General features: G+C 42.2%; 1 protein-coding gene across 8 annotated transcripts; it reads left to right on the top strand.

Annotated features, from left to right (window-relative positions):
• The first annotated feature begins 173 nt into the window (after window positions 1-173).
• ptpn3 (protein tyrosine phosphatase non-receptor type 3) lies at window positions 174-18,583 on the top strand. Of its 8 annotated transcripts, none has more exons than XM_086113470.1 (28): window positions 185-392; window positions 463-528; window positions 1,517-1,604; window positions 2,117-2,239; window positions 3,357-3,491; window positions 3,797-3,839; window positions 3,949-4,030; window positions 5,983-6,027; window positions 6,130-6,182; window positions 7,272-7,389; window positions 7,482-7,569; window positions 7,667-7,755; window positions 7,850-7,913; window positions 9,137-9,339; window positions 9,419-9,544; window positions 9,621-9,782; window positions 11,021-11,099; window positions 11,193-11,270; window positions 11,354-11,410; window positions 12,642-12,798; window positions 12,885-13,045; window positions 14,173-14,263; window positions 14,404-14,465; window positions 14,549-14,695; window positions 15,221-15,349; window positions 17,203-17,348; window positions 17,437-17,572; window positions 18,020-18,583. In XM_086113470.1, exons 4-28 carry the CDS (start codon window positions 2,171-2,173, stop codon window positions 18,101-18,103), a joined length of 2,604 nt encoding a protein of 867 aa, XP_085969596.1. In that variant the 5' UTR covers window positions 185-392; window positions 463-528; window positions 1,517-1,604; window positions 2,117-2,170; the 3' UTR covers window positions 18,104-18,583. The 8 variants fall into 8 exon arrangements, with proteins under 8 accessions (XP_085969593.1, XP_085969598.1, XP_085969596.1 ...); XM_086113471.1 differs by lacking the exon at window positions 1,517-1,604 and adding an exon at window positions 658-734; XM_086113474.1 differs by having other exon boundaries at window positions 191-337.
• The last annotated feature ends 723 nt before the right edge of the window (window positions 18,584-19,306 follow it).

Genomic DNA, 19,306 nt, shown 5'->3' with positions numbered 1-19,306 from the left:
ACTGAAGAAACGTATTTCACTTTAGAACATTATTATTATTGTTGTTGTTGTTATACAAAAGAAGCAGAACGTGTGTCCAAACTTTCGCCCGCACGTTTTATTGATTTCTCGTTGTTTATGTGTGCGCGCTCCCGGCAGCCTGACTTCCAGCTCGGGAGGGTGCGCGCAGAGCGAAGGGGCGGGGCGGAGCTGCGTGGAATCAGGGCAGCTGTTGGTGAGGAGTGTCCTGGATATTTACCTTCCTCAACCTGGATCCTCGGACGCCACGGCCCGTCCCGAGGTGTCCCCGGCGGTCACTTACATGTGCGCGATTCGTCTCTAAAGCGGGACGACGGAGGTAGACGCGACTTTTTCTCTTTTTTTGTGCCCGTTCCCTCTCTCTCTCAAGAAAGGTTTGATGTCGCCGGAGTTGCTCCGGGCGTGAGGGAAAAGTTTAGTAACAACGGGTTTTTTCGTGTTTAGGGTGTGTAGCTACACACATTGGACGCACAAGTCGAGGCTGTCAACAGGTTCCGCGTTCGGCACAAAGTACGGAGAGGTCACTGCCGTTTATGTTGACAACACCATACCATTGTTTATTGCTTTTCAGATAATGGTTTGTTTGGTTTGTATTCGTTTTAACTCCCTTTGTGTATTTTTTTGTACCCGTCCCTATAGTATTTGGCCGCTGTGCTGAATCTCAAGCACCTAATTCGGTGTATCCCAACCTCTATTGAGTCAAGGCATATTTTTATGTACGTATTTGACATTTGGGAAAACTGTCAAGGCACAGAATCAAGCAAAAATGTCGCCAAAAATGAACGCACAGGTTGATTGTCTCCTTTGCCATCCCGTGGAAAAGCTTTTATTTCTTTTGTTGCCTGTCATTATGTCACCGGCAAAGATAGCTGAACAAAGATACATTTTTGGGGGTAATTTATGCTGAAATTCAGATTTAGAACGCAATTTTCAACTCACAGAGGCTGTAACTTTGGGGGATAAAATCATTTTGGTCAACTGGTACTAAACAGGTCCTAAATCTGTTTATAATACGGATTTATTTACTTCTTGTATTTGTTAAATACATTGGAAGAGGACTGAAAAATATCATTGGATATTGAATCACAATCACAATATTGGGGGCGGAGTCACAATGTGACTATTTTTCAAAATCATTCAGCCCTCGCAGTAATTAAATAAAATTGGGTAATTTCTGGTAGCACACCTGATGATCTATGTCACAGGAATGAGCCATGACACACTAGTTATTTATTGACAGTGTATCTAATAAATCTGTTCAAGTCAATCTATCACATGTACTGTATATGCTAACCACTAAGAGAAGCCCGCATGTACATGCTGATTATCCTTGTTATAAAGTGCTTACCGGTACTTGTAAGTAAGCCTGTGAGAGGCTTACTTTGGAAAAACAAGCCATCAAGTAGAGCTCAGCTCGGTTTTAATACATTCCAAGTGTGTCCCTGTGTTCAAACATTAACTCAGAACACTGCGGGCCCTTGTTTTTTTTTTTTTTTAGCACAATCCATTAATCGTTTACCTGGAAGCCAAGACAGGACTGGACACACTCGCATGCACGCGGGAACATTCCTCCAGCCTACTAAGAGGTGTGAGTGGGTGCTTTAGTACTGTACATGTGTATGTATTTGTGTTCAGCCTACAACTGCAAAATGGGCGTGTTGGAGCGCTGGAAAAAATGTTGAACATTCTTATCATTCAGCTGCCTTTGCGAGAGGCAGCAAGAGCCAAAGGCAGGCCCGGGCCGAACATAAAACGGATCACCCGGAGTGGGGAAATGTTTACATTTCTTCCTTGGGGACCTTAGAACATTTTTTCTGAAATGGTAAAATAGAAACAAATAATTAAAAAAATTTTGTAACCGTTTATTTGGTTTTAGAAATGCACGGCGGCCGGATTAAATTCTCTCGCCAGTTTTATGTGGCCCACGAGCCGTAGGTTCACCACCACCCTGCACTGTGTACACTCACAGCACTCCTTTGCATTCATGCTACATTCGTCACTGCTCCATCCAGTGCTCGGCATGCAGTGTCATTGTGAGGGCGGTGCTGTCAGACAACAGTGTGAAAATGTCGATCATGTTTGTTGTCGTGTTTCTCAGGTCCCTCTCTCTGAGACCAGCCAAGGGCCAGGGTGGTTACCTGCGGTGACAGACATGCCAAAACCGGACCTGCTCTGCTTGGTTCAGCTGCTGGACGGCACCATTGAGACCTTCCGAGTCAATGTACGAAACACACCGAGAAACAGTTTCCTGCCCGTGAATATGAGGAGATCATATGTTGCTGCTATCTGTCGCCGTGCTCTGCTAGTGATCGTTGTGTGGGAGCATGACGCATCCTTTCTTTTCCCTTCCTCCCATTGATCCACATTTCATGCTCAACACTGAACCTTGGTGTCAAGTACACGTTCACCTTCTGCGGTTGTCACCCTTGAGAGGCTTTTGCATGATCAGCACACCGTGTCAAACGAAGCACACGGGCGATATAGATGCAAACATGCAGATATGGTGCAAGGCAATCAGTGTTGCGCTCTGAAACCGCAGCTGTCTAGCATCTTTGTCTGAAGATTTAATATGCAATATGAACCCCCACCTTGATCACATAATACAGTGAAGGTAAAACGACAAGTTTTTTCCCCACACATTTCTTGCAAATAATACTCGAATGCAGCAGCTTTATAATCTGCTACTAATGACTTCTTGTTGGGGACTGCAACCTTTTTCTTCCTCAGCCATGCCGTGCAAAAGCTGTTTAGAGAATTGTACAGACCTCTGCATAAACTGCACACTGATTAGATTGTGGAAAAGTACCACTGAGAGAGTAATATCTGTCGAACAGAATATGTTAAGGCCTTTTTTTTTGGGGGGGGGGGGTTAGGAATAACTAATAACCTCATCTGGAGGCAGCTTTTATACCAAAGTCATATTCAGCCATTCAAATCAGATGGCTGTAATGGATGCGATGAGTGTATATAGAATAGTTTGTGTTCAGAATGTCTATACCTACGTAAGTACTGCACAACCTCAAATTGAGGCCTCCGTTTTGACCGACAACAAAATCAAAACACAGAAGCACATTGCGAACATCCAAGCTTCACACTTGCAAGGCCTGAGCCAAGAAACAAACCTAAAACCTCAGAAGTATGTGGTAGGTGTCCTGCCTCAGCACAAATATTTTACATTGTCAAATGATTATTGGAATGTGGCAGGAAACCACAGAACCCGGAGAAAACCCATATAAGCACATGAAGGACGGAGCCAAGGTTCAAGTTCTTTGAACTTTTATAACAGAGAGAGAGAGAGAGAGAGATGTGCCGCGCCTTATGTCATGTCCGTGTTTCAGAAGCAGGATGAAGGTGTGGTTTTGTTGGACCAAGTGTGCGACCACCTGGGCCTGCAGGAGAGGCAGCTCTTCAGTCTGCAGATCAGAGAGTCCAGCACAGCCGTTACCTCAATCATGGCCAACACACACTCGCCCGTGAGTGCACACGCTCTTCTGAACCTCATGCACTTTTTTTATTATTATTATTTAAAGCCAGCCACTCTAACACATTGCACTTACTCGTTCCTGTTTTTTTTTTTTTTGCCCCCACTTTCATGTTTATTGATTATTTGAGCATACAAAAGCACATGTGGTCAAGAGACATTTGAATACAAAAAACAATTTTCAGGATGTCCACATGCATATAAAATAATTTGTTGCTGTTTAAACACAGAGTGTGCTTGCTTTGTGTTTTTTCCGTCCTTGTAAGTGATTATGTTTCACAAATTTCTTTCTGTTAGAGATGGTTGGAGCCTGAGAAACCCTTTAAGAAGCAAATCAAAGGTGTTTACCGGGCAATTTATTGCCGTTTTTCTCCCATTGCAAAGTACATTTTGACATTTCCAGAGAACCAGTGTGTTGACGGCACTGACACAATGACATTTCCCTGCAGGTCTTGCATCTCCCTTTTACCTAAACTTCAGAGTGCGCTTCTTCATTTCCGATCCCAACTCTCTACAACATGAACAGACAAGGTGCTCTCTTCTTTTTGCCTTAGTTTAATTCGTTTTGTATTTGGTAAGCACAACATTTTGTCCAGTCGATGAACTCGATCACAAAATCATGCCTTTATTGAAGATAATAATGCTCAGTTTTGTATTTATTTCACACATTCCTTAGCAGTCGTTGATATTTTGTACTGCTGTTTTCAAATATTTTACATTCTTATACAGTGCAATGAAAAACTATTTTCCCCCATCTAAAATGTTTTTTTTTGCATAGTTTCCTCACTTTTAATGTTTATAATCATCAAACAAATGTACGTAAGCATCAGACAATAATAGCCTACTTTGTCAGTAAATATAAAATGCTTGTTTTATATATTAAGAGAAAAAAGCTATATTAAATCGTGAATGTAGCTGTGGCTGATCACATTTTTCAGTTCATTTTCACTGACCACACCTAAGCCTGATTACCCCCGGACCTGTTCAATCAATAAATCACCGAAATAGAACAATTCTGACAAAATGAAGTCGGCCAAAATATCTCAAAAAGATGCAACAATATGCCATATCTTCCCACCCACCAAAAAAAAAAAAAATCAAGAACAGATGAGAAATAAACTAACTGACATACATCAGTCTGGAAAGGGTTAAAAGAGTCACTCTGAAAGCTTCCAGCGGTTCCAGCTAATCATGGTGAGGGCCATTATCCATAAATTAACCCATTTAATCCCACTGGTGACATTTGTGAAGGACAACAATGATTTAATTTACAGCGCTCTAAAAAAAATGTCTTACTGATTACTTAAAAGGGCTACCAATGACACCTGATTTTGACTTTTAATTGTCTGGGAAAAATTTGGGATTAAATGGGTTACGAAAGCATGAAATGGAACAGTGGTGACTCTTCCAAGGGGTGGGCAGCCTACAGAAATTACCCTAAGAGCATAGCGAAGACTCATCCGGGAGGTCACAAAGGAATCCAGGACAACGTCGAAAGAACTGCTGGCCTTCCCTTAATGAAGGTCAGTGCTCATGACTCAATGAGGAAGAGGCTGAGCAAAAATATCATCCATCGCAAAGGTTTAAGCCTAAAGCCACTACGGACCAAAAAGAACAGAAAGGCCCATCTTGCTTTTGGAAAACACATCTGAATGATTCCTCAGACCTTTGGGAGAATATTCTATGGATTGACAAAAAGAAACTTTTTGGAAGGAACGTGTCTCGTTACATCTGACATAAATGCAACACGGCATTATAGAAAAAGAACATCATACTAATGGTCAAATGCGCTGGGAGTGTGATGCTCTGGGGCTAGCTTGGTTAATTCAGGACCTGGACGAATTGCATGAATTCTATTCTTTACCTGAAAATCCTGAGGGAAAATGTTTGACCATCAGTTTGTGGCCTCAAGTTGAAGCGCATTTGGATTCTGCATCAAGACAACAATCGAAAACATCTCACCAAGTCCATTTATGAATGGCGTAATCTTTAAAAGTCCGTTCATGCACGAATAAAAATACTAGATTTCGGTTGTTGCTGCCGAGGGTGGCTCAACCATTTATTAGATTTAGGGGGCAAGGACTTTTGAACACTGGGCCTTGAAGGCTTGGATTTTTTTCCTCCCTAAATAATAAAAACCTTCATTTAAAAACAGCATTTTGTGTTTGCTTGTGTTGTCTTTTACTAAAAATTAATTTGTCTGATGATAGTAAACATCGTCCAACTGAAATGTCAAACGCCTCAGTATGATGCAGTGCAGTTTGACATCTCAGTAATAAGCTTGTTGTTAAATCTCTAACAAACTGGACATCGTTATCTTTATAAAAGCAATATTTTTGCTAAAGGTAATGTACCGGCCAGTATCCGTTCAGCGGCTTCATTGTAAATAATCTCACAGCATGACGGTATTTCCCTTACTGACGTTTCACTCCCCAAAAAAGTTCTTTCTAATTCTAAAATCTCTTTAATTTTGTTCTCCGCAGGAACCTTTACTTCCTCCAGATCAGGAGTGACATTAAAGAAGGCAGGTTGGTGCGCAAAACAAGCCCGAACACAACCATTACAATCCACCCCATTTGTGTACACTTTTTTTTTTATAGCTTGCTACATTGTGTCTCGCTTGATTGCAGGTTGCAGTGCCCGCTAAGTTCAGCTGTCGTGTTGGCCTCTTACGCCGTGCAGTGTAAGTCTTCCACAGCAACCTGTGATTAATGACTTCATAACAGCTGTGGGAAGAATCACACTGTTGAATGTGCTCTCGAGTTCTCGACAAATGCGATAAAAGTATTGGGCCACAAGGAAGTGAAAGGATGATATGCGTTCTTGCAGCGATAATACTCCAATAAACTTTCTACAAAGTCTCCCCCCCTCCCCCCACAATGGTGTGTGCCTCTGGGAATTCTTGTCCATTTAGTAATACAGCTTTTATGGACACCGGAAGACATCAATGAGCATTCCTCGAAACCTTCCACAAAGTCCGAAGTATTTAAATGTCCACAATGTCTTTTGTAAGATGATGACTTTAAGGCGACATTTGATTTTGAAATATTTATAATTTGATATTAAAGTAAAAATAAATGTATTTTTACTTTAATATCAAATATGTGACACCCATTGGAAGCTAATAATGTTAGCCAATGACAATCTGTGCATCTACCAAAATTTGATGCAGCTCTGCTTACCATTTCTGCTTTGTCATAATAGTATCATACCAGAGGGGGGATGTGGGTGTGTTTGCATGATAGGATTTCAGGCTGTCATATGAAAGTGGCTCTTAACTCATTCAGTACCAGCCAATTCTAGCCCCCCCCCTTTTTTTTTTTACCCTAAGTCTTGGAAAAGATTTTAAAAAAGTATCTGGGGTTGAACGTGTGGAGTGTGAAAAGACAGAAATATGTCTTTGGGAGTGATTAATCTTCTACCAGTCTAGCTGATCATGACATTGGCGGATAAGCTCGATGTGAGGCTGGTTATTATTTCTAATTCTACCACTGGTCAAGTGACCACTTTATCTCGAATGACAAGTCGCCCAATTGTTACGTGGCAAATTTGCAAAAGTGCAGAACGACCTGATAAACATGTTTTCATCTCAACCTTTTGTTTATAACCCCATAAAGAGTACGTTTTCCGCAAATTGTCTTGTGTAAGATGAATTTAAAAGTAATCGGTCAATCCCACCCTGTGATTTAATTGATCAAAAGGTTTGTCTCAAGAAATTTGCCATTATGGCATACGAGCGTCATCTCATGGATTACTTCTGTTTGAACAATAGCTGAGCTGGGGGATCACAGTCCATCCCAGCAAAGCGGTTACTTGTCCAAGTACCACTTCATCCCTGAGCAGGATGAGAACTTTGTTTCCAAAGTGGAGGACCTGCATCCAAAGCACAAGTAATGTGATTCATAGCATCCATTCATACTCTTGCTGCGCTTTGCAGTCGGTTGATTGACTCTATTGCACGTGTCTGTGTGTGTTGGTCTAGGGGTCTGAAGAAAAGTGAGGCCGAGTTGTGTTTCCTCAACACAGCACGGACGTTGGAGCTTTATGGAGTGGAGCTGCACGCTGCCTTGGTATCATGGCCTCCTGCATCCAAACGGCCATTTCATGCTCCATTTTCATTTCATGGCTGACATTTCTCTGACACTCTCGCTTCTTTCTCGATTTCAGGATACCAACAATACCTCTCTAATGGTGGGCCTGACATCAAGTGGTGTTGCAATATTCTGTAATATGATTTGCTCGAGTTTCTTCCCTTGGTGAGTGATGGCCGCGCTCATCAGTTTTTTTTTTTCTTTTACCCTCAAGTTCACCACAAATGACGTTGTCCCAAATCACATTGTTCCCATGCAGGGGGAACATTATCAAGATTTCATTTAAGAGGAAGCGATTCTTTATGCATCTCAAACGTAAACATGTAAGTATTTTGTTGTTGGTAATAGTTAGCTATCCACAAGTCCGAGGCCGCCATTGTGTGTCTTTAAAGTGTAACAACTCAAGTCAACAAATTTCTTTGCAATAATAGGTTCGATGTGACCCATGACGTTTGCTGCGTGTGCCCGAGGGCACTTAGACATCAATTTCAGACAACTGCAGTGGGCGGTGTTGCATGAAATGCGAGCCTCCTGAGAATGCTAAAAAAAACAAAAAACAAAGAGTGGATTCATTGACTTAATTCTTCGTCCACCAATGCAATATTAGTCAGAATATTCTTTCAATTAGTGCGACCGCATAAAACATATTGCATGTGTGACCACGATTATAGCCCCATATTGCTAGAATGTCAGAGTGACTCAATACAGTTGAACTCATTTCTTGAATCGGCAGCTTTATCCAGATTCTCACACGAAAAAAAAAAAAAAGATGGTTTGTTTCTCGCCTCTGCTTATTGTGTGTATATTTACCAAGTCAAAATGACTGCAGCAAATAGGGTTGTTAAAACAACAGAGTTTCCTGGATGTCTGTTGCTTTTAGTGGAACATCCGTTCCAAGTTGCTCCATGAATTTCTTGTGGGGATATCTTACCGGTAAGTGTAATACTTTTAGTTAGACTGCAGATATTCCATTTATTCCTTTATTTTTGGATGAAATCCACATTTGGATCTCTAAATACGAACGTTTTGCCACTTATATGGCTTATTACAGGAATTCATTTTGCTTGACCGTCTGAATAGTATTATAGGGATACACCAATAACATTTTTTTTTCCAGACTGAACACGAGTTTCACCAGTACTTATATTCATTTTGAGGACTCGTCACTAAGCCCGAGTATCGACAATGCTTATTAAAGCCATTATGACCCAGAGTTGTGGTAAAAAAAAATTGTATTTTAATCACAAGTTTCATTCAAATACACTCACTTAAACACTTTTTAATGGCTTGGTGTTGTCATCTGTATTTACCTGAAAAGCATCTCCACATGACTGGCGTGGCTCGTACTCCAACTTTCCATAAAGTATATATCGGGCTAATCAAGTGGTGTCAATGTCATAGTATAGTATTTGTTCGAGAGCAAGTAAGAGTACAGATGTCTTGGCACTGATACTGTTCCTGGTATCGGTGCATCCGTAATATTTGATTCTGTGCGACATGCAAGAGTATAGATCTTTTTGACCTTGAAGCAATTGCGATTCCGCAGGGGGAGACCCAGGACTGCGAAGTGTCACTCGTACTGCTCTGTGCAAAGAGCTGTAAGAACCTGTGGCGCTCCTGTGTGGATCATCACTCTTTCTTCAGCAGCAACCGCACTGCCAGGAGCCCCAAATACAACAACAGCACAGTTCAATCCTATAGGAAGATGATCACACACCACCTGGGCCTTGCAAACAGTAAAAACGAAAGGTATATTTTCTTTTAGTCCATCATACAAGATATAGTTAAATATTATGTTTTTTTTAAACTCCACTTTCATTACTTGTAGTGGTCCAGTTTGTCAACGTGTGGTGGGCGGGATGGTGTGGAACCCAGTCCTGCGGCGGTCCATTTCATCAGAATATTTAGAGACGAAGAGTCTACCGTCTAGATCGCCCCCCAGCACACCCAAATGGTACAAGTGCACCATCTCACCAGACTGAATTCTGGAATCAACATCGTCTTCTTTCTGATTTATGTCTCTGAGACAGGCGGAGTACTCGCGTTCGCCACGGCATCCGAAAAGTCCGTCCGTCATCCATGGAGCTGAACAGTGAGTTGAAAGACATGTCCGAGGGAGAAGACGTCTTCTACACTTACAGGACGTCCGTCAGCAGCAGCAAGGACAGCGAAGGGGACTCTTCGCTACATCAGTGTGTATTTCATCCTTTTCCGTATTATTCTTCGAGGCAGGTTTTTCACTTACCGGTAACTGACAAACGTTTGCATATTCACAGATTGTAAACTTCGATTTTGAATGCATTGCTTTATAGTCGACGTCATCCCAATCTGTTTTGCACTCTGTGCAAAAACTGGTGATCGACTGCAATGTCATAAATTGCGCGATCTATCAATGACGTTATTGATCCTCAAAATAAGACATTACAGAAAACACAACCGCGTTCACACTGGGGTTGTTTGATGCTGCTCTAGTGGATATGTGAGCCCGAAAGCTGGTCTATTTTTAGCCTTGCCACATGTCGTGGGAGTGGAATTGGTAATTGAGTATCGTTTTGCTTTGTTTTTTTCAAAACTCGCTGATCGACCCCAGAAATGGTGATCGCGTCAAACCTAGTTGAGAGAGCTTGAGTTCATCCTCTTCAGAACAAATAGCTCCTATCTGATTCAAGAGTGTGCTCGTTAAATGGAGCAATGATAGAAGTCGGAGAAAATAAAAATTAACTGCTCCACCCGGGCCCCGCTTGAGCAGATTGACTGCCTATCTCAAAGATGTGGAGGTAGCGGATGATTGTTTTAACATCAACTCAGTCAGGCAAGCAAGTGTTTATCAGACAGAGGTGACAGATTTGCCATCGGGGTCCATTGGTTTTATGTACTTTTTTTTTTCCCCATTACCACATCCACCATAGGGAGTTTAGCAAAACAAACATATTTTTATATGCTCATAACCTATTGTGATTTCAATTCAATTGTGACGCAATTATGCTGTCGCTCTACACTGTCATAATGTGATAAAGCAACATTTAAAATACGTATGCTGTATTTCCGGGAATGTAATTTACATGCTTTCAAGGCCTAAATTCATCTTGTGTGCTTGGAAAGTATGTGCATATACATATGCAGAATACTGTAATGTTGGCCTCTGCTCTAGACGCCATGCCTCAATATGTCGCCACATGCGTCATCCTCTTGAACAAATACACACCTCCAATATTTTACCCTCAAGTAACAAAAAAACAAACAAACAATACAGGTGGGGCATTTTAGGTGGCTGAAACTGCCTTAACTATAGCAAGGTTTCCACTTGCTTACTGAAAAATATGATGTGCTTTTTTGACACTGTATACCGGCCATTACAGGCCTCTGTAACCAACATTTAAGGTAATAAGATGATTAATTTCCTCACTCTTATTACAATCCATAACCAAAGGTTGGATGATATCTCGTTGCAAGCTGATGACAGTATAACAGAAGAGGATGGCGTCAGCAGCTCCCTATACAATAACAAGGTATTTTATGAACTGTAATTTGGCCACGCCCTTAACTACGTGTGCTGTACTTCATTTTGTGTGTTGTAATTATGAGTGTCTGTGTTTATGCAGCAGGCCCTCAGCGACGGCGACCTGCTGCTAATTCGCATCGCTCCTGATCATGAGGGCAAGTTTGGCTTTAATGTTAAAGTAAGTGTAAAACGGTTGTATTCCCTCTTGTGGCTCTTGTTGTGTGTTTGTCACTCCACTCTTATGATTTAATTTCATTTTAGGGTGGGGTGGATCAAAAGATGCCTCTTGCCATATCCCATGTTAAACCTGACTCTCCGGTAAGAGCAAAATGACGCAAGCACGCACTTATCACTCTGGCCAGCGGGGAGTGAATCTGGCAAAATCTGACTTAAAAAATTTGAACCACATTTTCCTATTCCTATATTCTTAGTGCATGGTTTAAGTCAAGCTTCAAATCTTCAATTGAAACTCTGTCATTGACTGGTGTACCTTGCCTGTGGCCAAGTAGGCTGTTATAGGTTCCAGCTCACCTGCCGCCGCAGTGAAGAGAAACGCGATTTCAAATCATTTTGCACATAAACAACACAGAATCTGCATTAGCTTAAAGCATATCACATCATGTTGTCTGCAAGGTGGTAACCTTCACAACATTGTGAGGTTGAAATGTCCTGGAGAATTGGAAACCTTTCATGGAATCAGATGGAATATTTATTCATGCAACTAAAGTGAAAATTTGTAGGTTAGTCATTTCAGCATTTACGACTTACTGCAAGGTAATTGTGACCAGACCATCAGAAGGTTCTGTGCATGCGTGAGTCATTTCTGCACTCCTGCAGTGGGTTTATCAAGGCCACAATTTTAAATTTTACATCAAGGAAGTTTTGAGTAGGGAATAGGAGAACATATAAAAGTATTATTCACCGTGAGGGAAATGAACAAGAAAAAAATCGCGGGACAAGCAGCTGTAGTCATGTCGACGGAATGCGCTGTGTCTAAGTTAAGAGAAGGCAAAAAAGGATAGTCGGAACCCGTTCCTGTATGGTGGGGTTAGGGGAAAGTATGTACTATCTATTCCCCAAAAAGAACTTGAGAGAACAAATTTGCTTGACACCACATTTGCGAATCGGCTACTAGCTTTGCAGTCAGCAAATATAGCGTAAGTTGAAATGCTATGTATAGTTTTCAATATTTCCCCTTTTTTGTTCGAGTCACTTTTTAAAATACTGTTCACCACATTGGGATTCTGTGCGCCACGTCCAGTCTTGCATCATAAGTAGAAGGGCACTTTCTTCCTATTGGTCAATGCAGAAGAAACAATCGAAGGATCACGTAGGACATGTCACACTATGTAGCAAGATGAATAAAAATTCTGACACGCCAGACCTTCGTCGTCATGGTTGTGAAGGGTTCCAGCTAAAAATCTGTCAGCTAAAAATCGGGGTCCATTTGTGTAGTTTGACATCGGCATACGACAGTCTCCAGTAGGTGGATTGATATGTGGGCGGAGTTGGAAATATTTGCTGTTAAGTGACCTTGACTCGTCTCCAGGCCGGTCGATGTGAGCCCAAACTGCTGGAGGGAGACCAGGTGGTACTCATCAATGGTCGAGACATTTCTGAACACACACACGACCAGGTGGTCATGTTCATACGGGCCAGCAGAGAGTCGCACTCCAGAGAGCTTGCCCTTCTCATCAAACGCAAAGGTCTGCTCGTCGACATGCAAATGGCAGGAGATGTGCTGAGGCGAAGTCTCACGGGTGACGCCCCCCCCCCCCCCCTTGTATTCCAGGTCCTGGCCGTGCAGCGGCCCTGCTGCTGCCGCCTCCTGCCCTCACCCTCACCAGTCAATCCCAAGGAGACGGGCAGCCAGAGCTGGTCACGACATTAGACGAATCGATGCGACAGGTGGAGAGAGGAATTCAGTCAGGAACTCTGTGCTTCCACTTTGAGGTATTTGAGTTAAAAAGACGCAGGTTTGATGCAGGTCGATGTCGACATTCAAGTTGCCGATGACGTCAGTGATATTTTTACCGTACAGTGTTCAGAAATATTTTTCGGAGTCTTGCTTGAGCCTTGCAAAGCAAAGCACATTCGGAAACAGAAGACAGTTAAAATCAATTAAGGTTGTGGAGTCATTTTGTTCGGCGTACTTTGTTGTTGTTCTGTCTGCTCCTCGAGCCAAAAACACGTAATTAGCGACTGGTCCACGTCATCCTGTAAATGTCATTGTGGAGTAGTATAGTCGACTAGTCTGTAAAAGTCCTAATTTGTATACTGCACTAAAATTGATTTAATTGTCATTCTAAGATTTAATTGTCATTCTAAGCAGGAAGTCTTGTGTCCCTTCCCAATGTGGAGTACACCGTATCGGCCCTGATTATAAGACGACCCCCTCTTTTTCAAGACTCAAGTTTGAAAAAAGACTTTTTGAACACCAAATAAATGTTTATACAGAAAATAATTACAGTACATCTGAAACAAATGATTATAACAATATATTTGAGAGAAAAAACATTTATTTTGCCTCATTCAAATCTTAATATCTGAACATTTAAATACATAAACTAAAGTGCAATCACATTCGTAAATGAATGGCTTCTGGTTTTTGAAATGTAAATGACATCATAACTTCTCCTCAGCTGCCGGTTAACCTGGCCAATCTTCGACACACTTTTCTCCAGATTGTCACTACGTTTCTCCATTTTCTGTTATCTCTTATATTATTTTCTTCTCTTTTCTTTCTTACCGCTATTTTTATTTTTATTCTTCGTGACAGGTTCACTTTGGCCTGGGGAGTCAAGTTCAGCATTCGCTGCAAACATATCTGCCGCCATCTAGCGTCGTGAATGGGTATAATGTCTAGACCCCGAATATAAGACGACCCCCAATTTTTCCAGTCTTATTTCAATGCAAAAAACACTGTCTTATATTCAGGCCAATATGGTAATAATGAGTCTTTTAATGAATCGTTTTGGGACCGATGGTAGCCCTAATCCTCACTGGATCCCCATACTCTGGTATTTGTAGTTGTTGTTTGTGTATGAGTTTTCATTAGTTTGCATTCTTATCATTCCCAGAATTTATATCGGAGGAAGCCCGGCTTGACGCTCAGCTGCGCTCGGCTTCCCAAGAACATGGAGAAGAATCGCTATAGGGACATTTTACCCTGTGAGTGCTTACTTCCAATCCCTTGATGCTTCTTCCCAACCAGCATCACGTTACTACTCGCTGATGTAGCACCATGCACGATTTTATTTGGTGAGGTGTGTGAATATGCTCACTTGCCCATTGCCTCACTCTCCTTGCAGATGACGTGACCAGAGTCACCCTCGAGGGCCAGGAGGACTACATCAATGCCAGCCATATCACGGTGCCCATTCAGCAATGCATTTACATCTCTCGAATGGATGAATGTAAATGCGTGTGGTTGGTTTCTGTTTGTCTGTTTCTTAGGTGGCACCTCCGGTGTCTGGGGAGTGTTTACGTTACGTTGCAGCTCAGGGTCCACTGCCGCAGACCTGCTCTCACTTTTGGCAGAGTGTTTGGGAGCAGCAGTCACACACCATTGTCATGCTTACGACTCTGACAGAGCGAGGAAGGGTATGCATGCGACTCCACTTCCTCCGCACCTTCATGATGGGAAAAAAAAATATTTTCTTGGGAATGACAATGACTAAACAGCCACGGAAATGCTGGACATTCATTATCCCGAGTTATAAAAGACACAAATGACTTATTGTATTGACCTGCTGCCTACGTTGTTCGTACGACAGTAATTTGCTTTCTGTTGAGTTGATTTACAAAAGTGTATAGCGAGGCATCATGATCAAGGTCTTGGATAAACGAAGTGTGCTTCCTCGTGTCGTGGCTGTTGCTTGGTAACCCGAAGCTCTCGTTAATTGTTCGTTTTTCTGATCTTCGTTAAGTGCCTTGACATTTTCCTTTTGTTGAGATGTGCGTGTACACACATTACAATCACTTCACATCCCGCTCCGGATGAATTGCCAATTCCTCTCAAGTGTCCAAATGTACAGTAGACCAGTTTGGTTTCAAGAGCAAAGAAATGATATCTTGACTGATGACTCAAACTCATCCAAGTCACTGCTTGCTGTGATGATTTTGCAGACCAAGTGTCACCAGTACTGGCCGCATCCACCCGAAGTGAAGGATTACGGACACATGCGAGTGAAGTGCCACTCAGAGGAGTGTAACCTGGCCTATGTGACACGGCAATTCACCCTCACACACACTCAGGTACCCCAGTAGAAGATTGTTTTTCTTATTTCACAATTACCTTTTTCTTCTTTTTTTTTTTGGTGAAACTCCTCTACCCTTTGTCACCAATGTGTCGTGTTTTTCCACTTTTACCGCCACTTTTCTGCTCTCTTTGTCTTTCTAAGCATTATGATGCAAAATACTGGGCCATGCCACTTGATAGTCTTAGGCTAAACCCGGCATTCTTGCCGTCTCTGCTTCCTCATTTTGTGGGAACATTGGGGAACCAAGCATGGTCCATAAAAGCATGCTTTGAAGAACACCATCAGCACCTTTAAGATGAACTACATCAGAGATGGTGAGCAAGCATGACCAGGGCCTTGAAGTGTACATTATCAAATAAGCGTTCTAACCTGAAATATGTTGCTCTTGGCATTTTTGACATTTGCCCATCGCATCAGCCCCTTCCCCTAACTGCTGATTTGTCATCCCTTTCACGTCTTAACACCTTCAAGCCAGTTGTGCGCGCTGCGGTTTTCTCCATCTCAAATCAGCTATGTTTTTCAAAGTGTTACCATGGTTACATGTTCAACGGTGGATGCATTTCTTACTCAGAGGAAAACTTGTTCAGAAGTTTGGGTACTGCACGTGTTGTTAATATATAGCCAACAGCCAATCAGAAAAAAAAGGAGCCGCTGCTGTACTAGGTTTCCATAATATGGATCTGAAACAGGCTTAATAGAAGTCATAATATAACCGCATGATAATGATATTTACGTAATCCATCAGGGACATGTACAGGCTGTGACTCATGTTAAATGAAACACCTAAAGGCCACGGTGCATTTTGCTTTCATGCTTGAAAACAGGAGAGGGAGGGGTATTCCCTTGAATGGCAGGCACCGATAAATCCTATGCAATGGCCCTTTAACACTGACTTTCTTTGTTGCATGAGAGAATTATGACAGCCGACACAGCGATGATTTGCTGCTACATGTGCCGCGGTTGTGCCATATGTCCCATCTCCACGGGAAGTTACCAGTAGCCAAAACATGCTAATACCCGTGGAGGCGGACTGATGTGTATCCAGGTAATAAATAGGGTGCAACGTTCAAGTGGAGGCGTGTGCATGGACAGTTGGGTTTACATGGCGCACACTCTTCCGAGTCATAAAATCGGACTGGATTTTCCTCATGAACCTCCCAAGAGAACCTTACAAATCTCAAGGATGCATGAAGTATGAACGTGCTCACATGCATGCACAAATACTACCGTGTTGGCCCATCTGTTACTCTGGCGGTGCTAGTTAATCCCTGCATGAAGTCACAGGCCGCATGCCCGTTTAGAAAAAAATAAATAAAAAAAACAACAAAAACACTCAACTCAGCTCTTCTGTTCCTCTCTCCAATCCCCTCCACCTGTTTGTTTGCTTTTATCCCATCGTTGTGTCGTCACCCCGCATTTTGTGATCTCACCTCAGGATCACGTGCGCTGACAACACCCTGTACTTTTTGTCTTCTCACATGGCAAACTAAGTCATTGTGGAAATCCTCCAGTTTAGTTGGTATATTAATGTCACGCAACTCAACTCAACTTGTATTTATAGAGCACTTTATAACAGCCATCACTGCATACAAAGTGCTGTACAGGGAGCAACTAACATATATACAACAATAAAGCAATAAATCGGTAACAAAGATGGTAGAAAGCACCAAACAGTAAAACTGAGATCAAATCTGAGTCATGCTGAGTCAAATGCCAAAGAATACAAGTAAGTTTTGAGGCGGGTTTTAAAGATGGGCAGCGAGGGGGCACATTTTAGTCCAATGTTGTAACAGAGGTTTTGCACTGCTTGCAGTCTCTCTAATGATCTTCTTATATGTGTGTACTCAGCGGGGTGAAGAGCGTGCGGTCACACACCTGCAATACGTGGCGTGGCCTGACCACGGTGTACCTGATGACCCTTCCGACTTCCTGCTGTTCATCACCTCGGCCAGGGAGAGGAGACGAGCCGAAGAGCCACTCGTGGTGCACTGCAGGTAACACCCCCCACCCCCTAATTGAACACACGACCCCTTCTACTGTGCACCCAGCGCTGTTCGCTCCAGCAGAATACTTCTCTTTTAGCGCCGGGATTGGACGGACGGGTGTTCTGATCACCATGGAGACGGCTCTGACGCTGTTAGATCGGGGGCTACCGGTGTTCCCGCTGGACATTGTCAAAACACTGAGAGATCAGCGAGCCATGATGATTCAGACCACGGTACACTGGACCAAACATAATCCTTTCCAGGAACATTTGTCCAAATGTCTCAGGAAATAAGGGATAATTCGGTTTCATGGTCAAAACCGGCGCCTTCATAAATCCTTTGTGCTGTACATATGTGCTACTAAAAAAGTAAATACAAATCTCAGGTGCGGTATATATATTTATGTGATTACATTTATTATTTTCTTTAACATAATGGATTTTAAATAACTAATAACTATAACACCTGGATCAACACAATTGTTCCATTCTGCAAATTTACGCAACTTCAATGTTTTTAACAAGATTTTTTTCCCCCAGGACTTAAATTAGAATAATTTTTCAAAAACGTTTAGACAACAATGGAGCTAAATTAGATGCATGCATATGAATGTTGCCTGTTTTTTTGTCTTTTTTTTTTTTTTTTTTGCCGTCTCTCACTATTTATTTGGTCTGTTGCAGTGTCAGTTCCAGTTCGTGTGCGAGGCCATTCTGCGAGTCTACAAGGAGAAGCAAGGGGGATCTACGACCCCGCAGCCCAAATGAGAACCAGCACCAGAGGAAATTTAGCCTCATAACTTCCACTCGAGCGACTCCCACCGAGGGGCTGACAAGCACCACAAGAGATTAACCTCTGTTGTGCCTGCGGGGTCGCTACATAGTCTGGATAAGAATTATGTAGCATCCAAGCGCAGCTGGATGTCAGCTATGTAGCCAAGATCAAATAGGACACTTTGAATCTCACACTCGTCTGCCTTACGTTCTGCCTATAACGCCAACCAAGCTTTGAGTGGGACACACAAAACGAATGAAAGCTGCTAAGCTCAGGAATAAATTGGTGTCGTCTGCAGGATGACTGATGGAAAAGGCAGAGCAATTGTTATAAATATGTAGTTTATATGTGTGCCTTTTAGTAGAAGAGCAGAAGTCTGTATACTACAGAAGATACTGTGCGGGGTACTGTGGCGTTGCTACCACTTTTCACTTAAATTATTCTCACCATGAAATAAACGGGGATTTATATGCCTTTCGTCTGCTTTATTAGCATCCTCATTCTAAAATTGTCAACCATACATATGCACCTCAAACTGGAATATCTTTGAAAACTTGAGAAAAGCCAGCACTTATCCTCTTCATTCCTACTCTGCTAGCTTGTTGTTAGCAGATTTTGATGGTCCCGTCCTCCTGGGAGCTGTACGCACCTCTCACCACATTGTCTCAATTGTGACTGAACAAACAATTTGCCAATCATAATAAACTCTGACGACAGTCTTCCTGCAGCTAATCAATCAAATTTTGGTCATTTGGACGGTAATCCCGGGGAGAAAAAAAATTGATTCACCAAAAAAAAAAAAAAACTGACTACAATTTTGGAATCTGCATGCCAGTTTTATTTCCGCAGTGTAATTAGTCGATAGAATTCTATGGTAAATGTACAATCGGACGATTACATCATGGTCTTCTACGACCATGAATTACTGGCAATGTGAGAGCCTCTTTCTTTCACATCCTAACAGGACGATGCTGCACACTGAAGAGTTTCAGGCCATTCAGTTGATCTTCAGACGAGTGACTCGCAAGCTGGCATCCAACCAGCACAAGTATCAGCATAACAAATCAAGCCCCACCGGTCTGTTCTGACAATGTATTGGCATCTATCAGGAAGATACTTGTGATCTTGTTGTGAACACAACTGTGACTGCACATTTGTAGTATTAATGTTAATGTTAGGTTCCCATATCATTTACA

This window comes from Hippocampus guttulatus, chromosome 6, assembly GCF_054856545.1.
Source record: "Hippocampus guttulatus isolate MCC_2025c chromosome 6, RoL_Hgut_1.0, whole genome shotgun sequence".
NCBI lineage: Eukaryota > Metazoa > Chordata > Actinopteri > Syngnathiformes > Syngnathidae > Hippocampus > Hippocampus guttulatus.
Note: the sequence above shows the minus strand (reverse complement) of the source record. Positions and strands in the feature narration are given on the sequence as shown.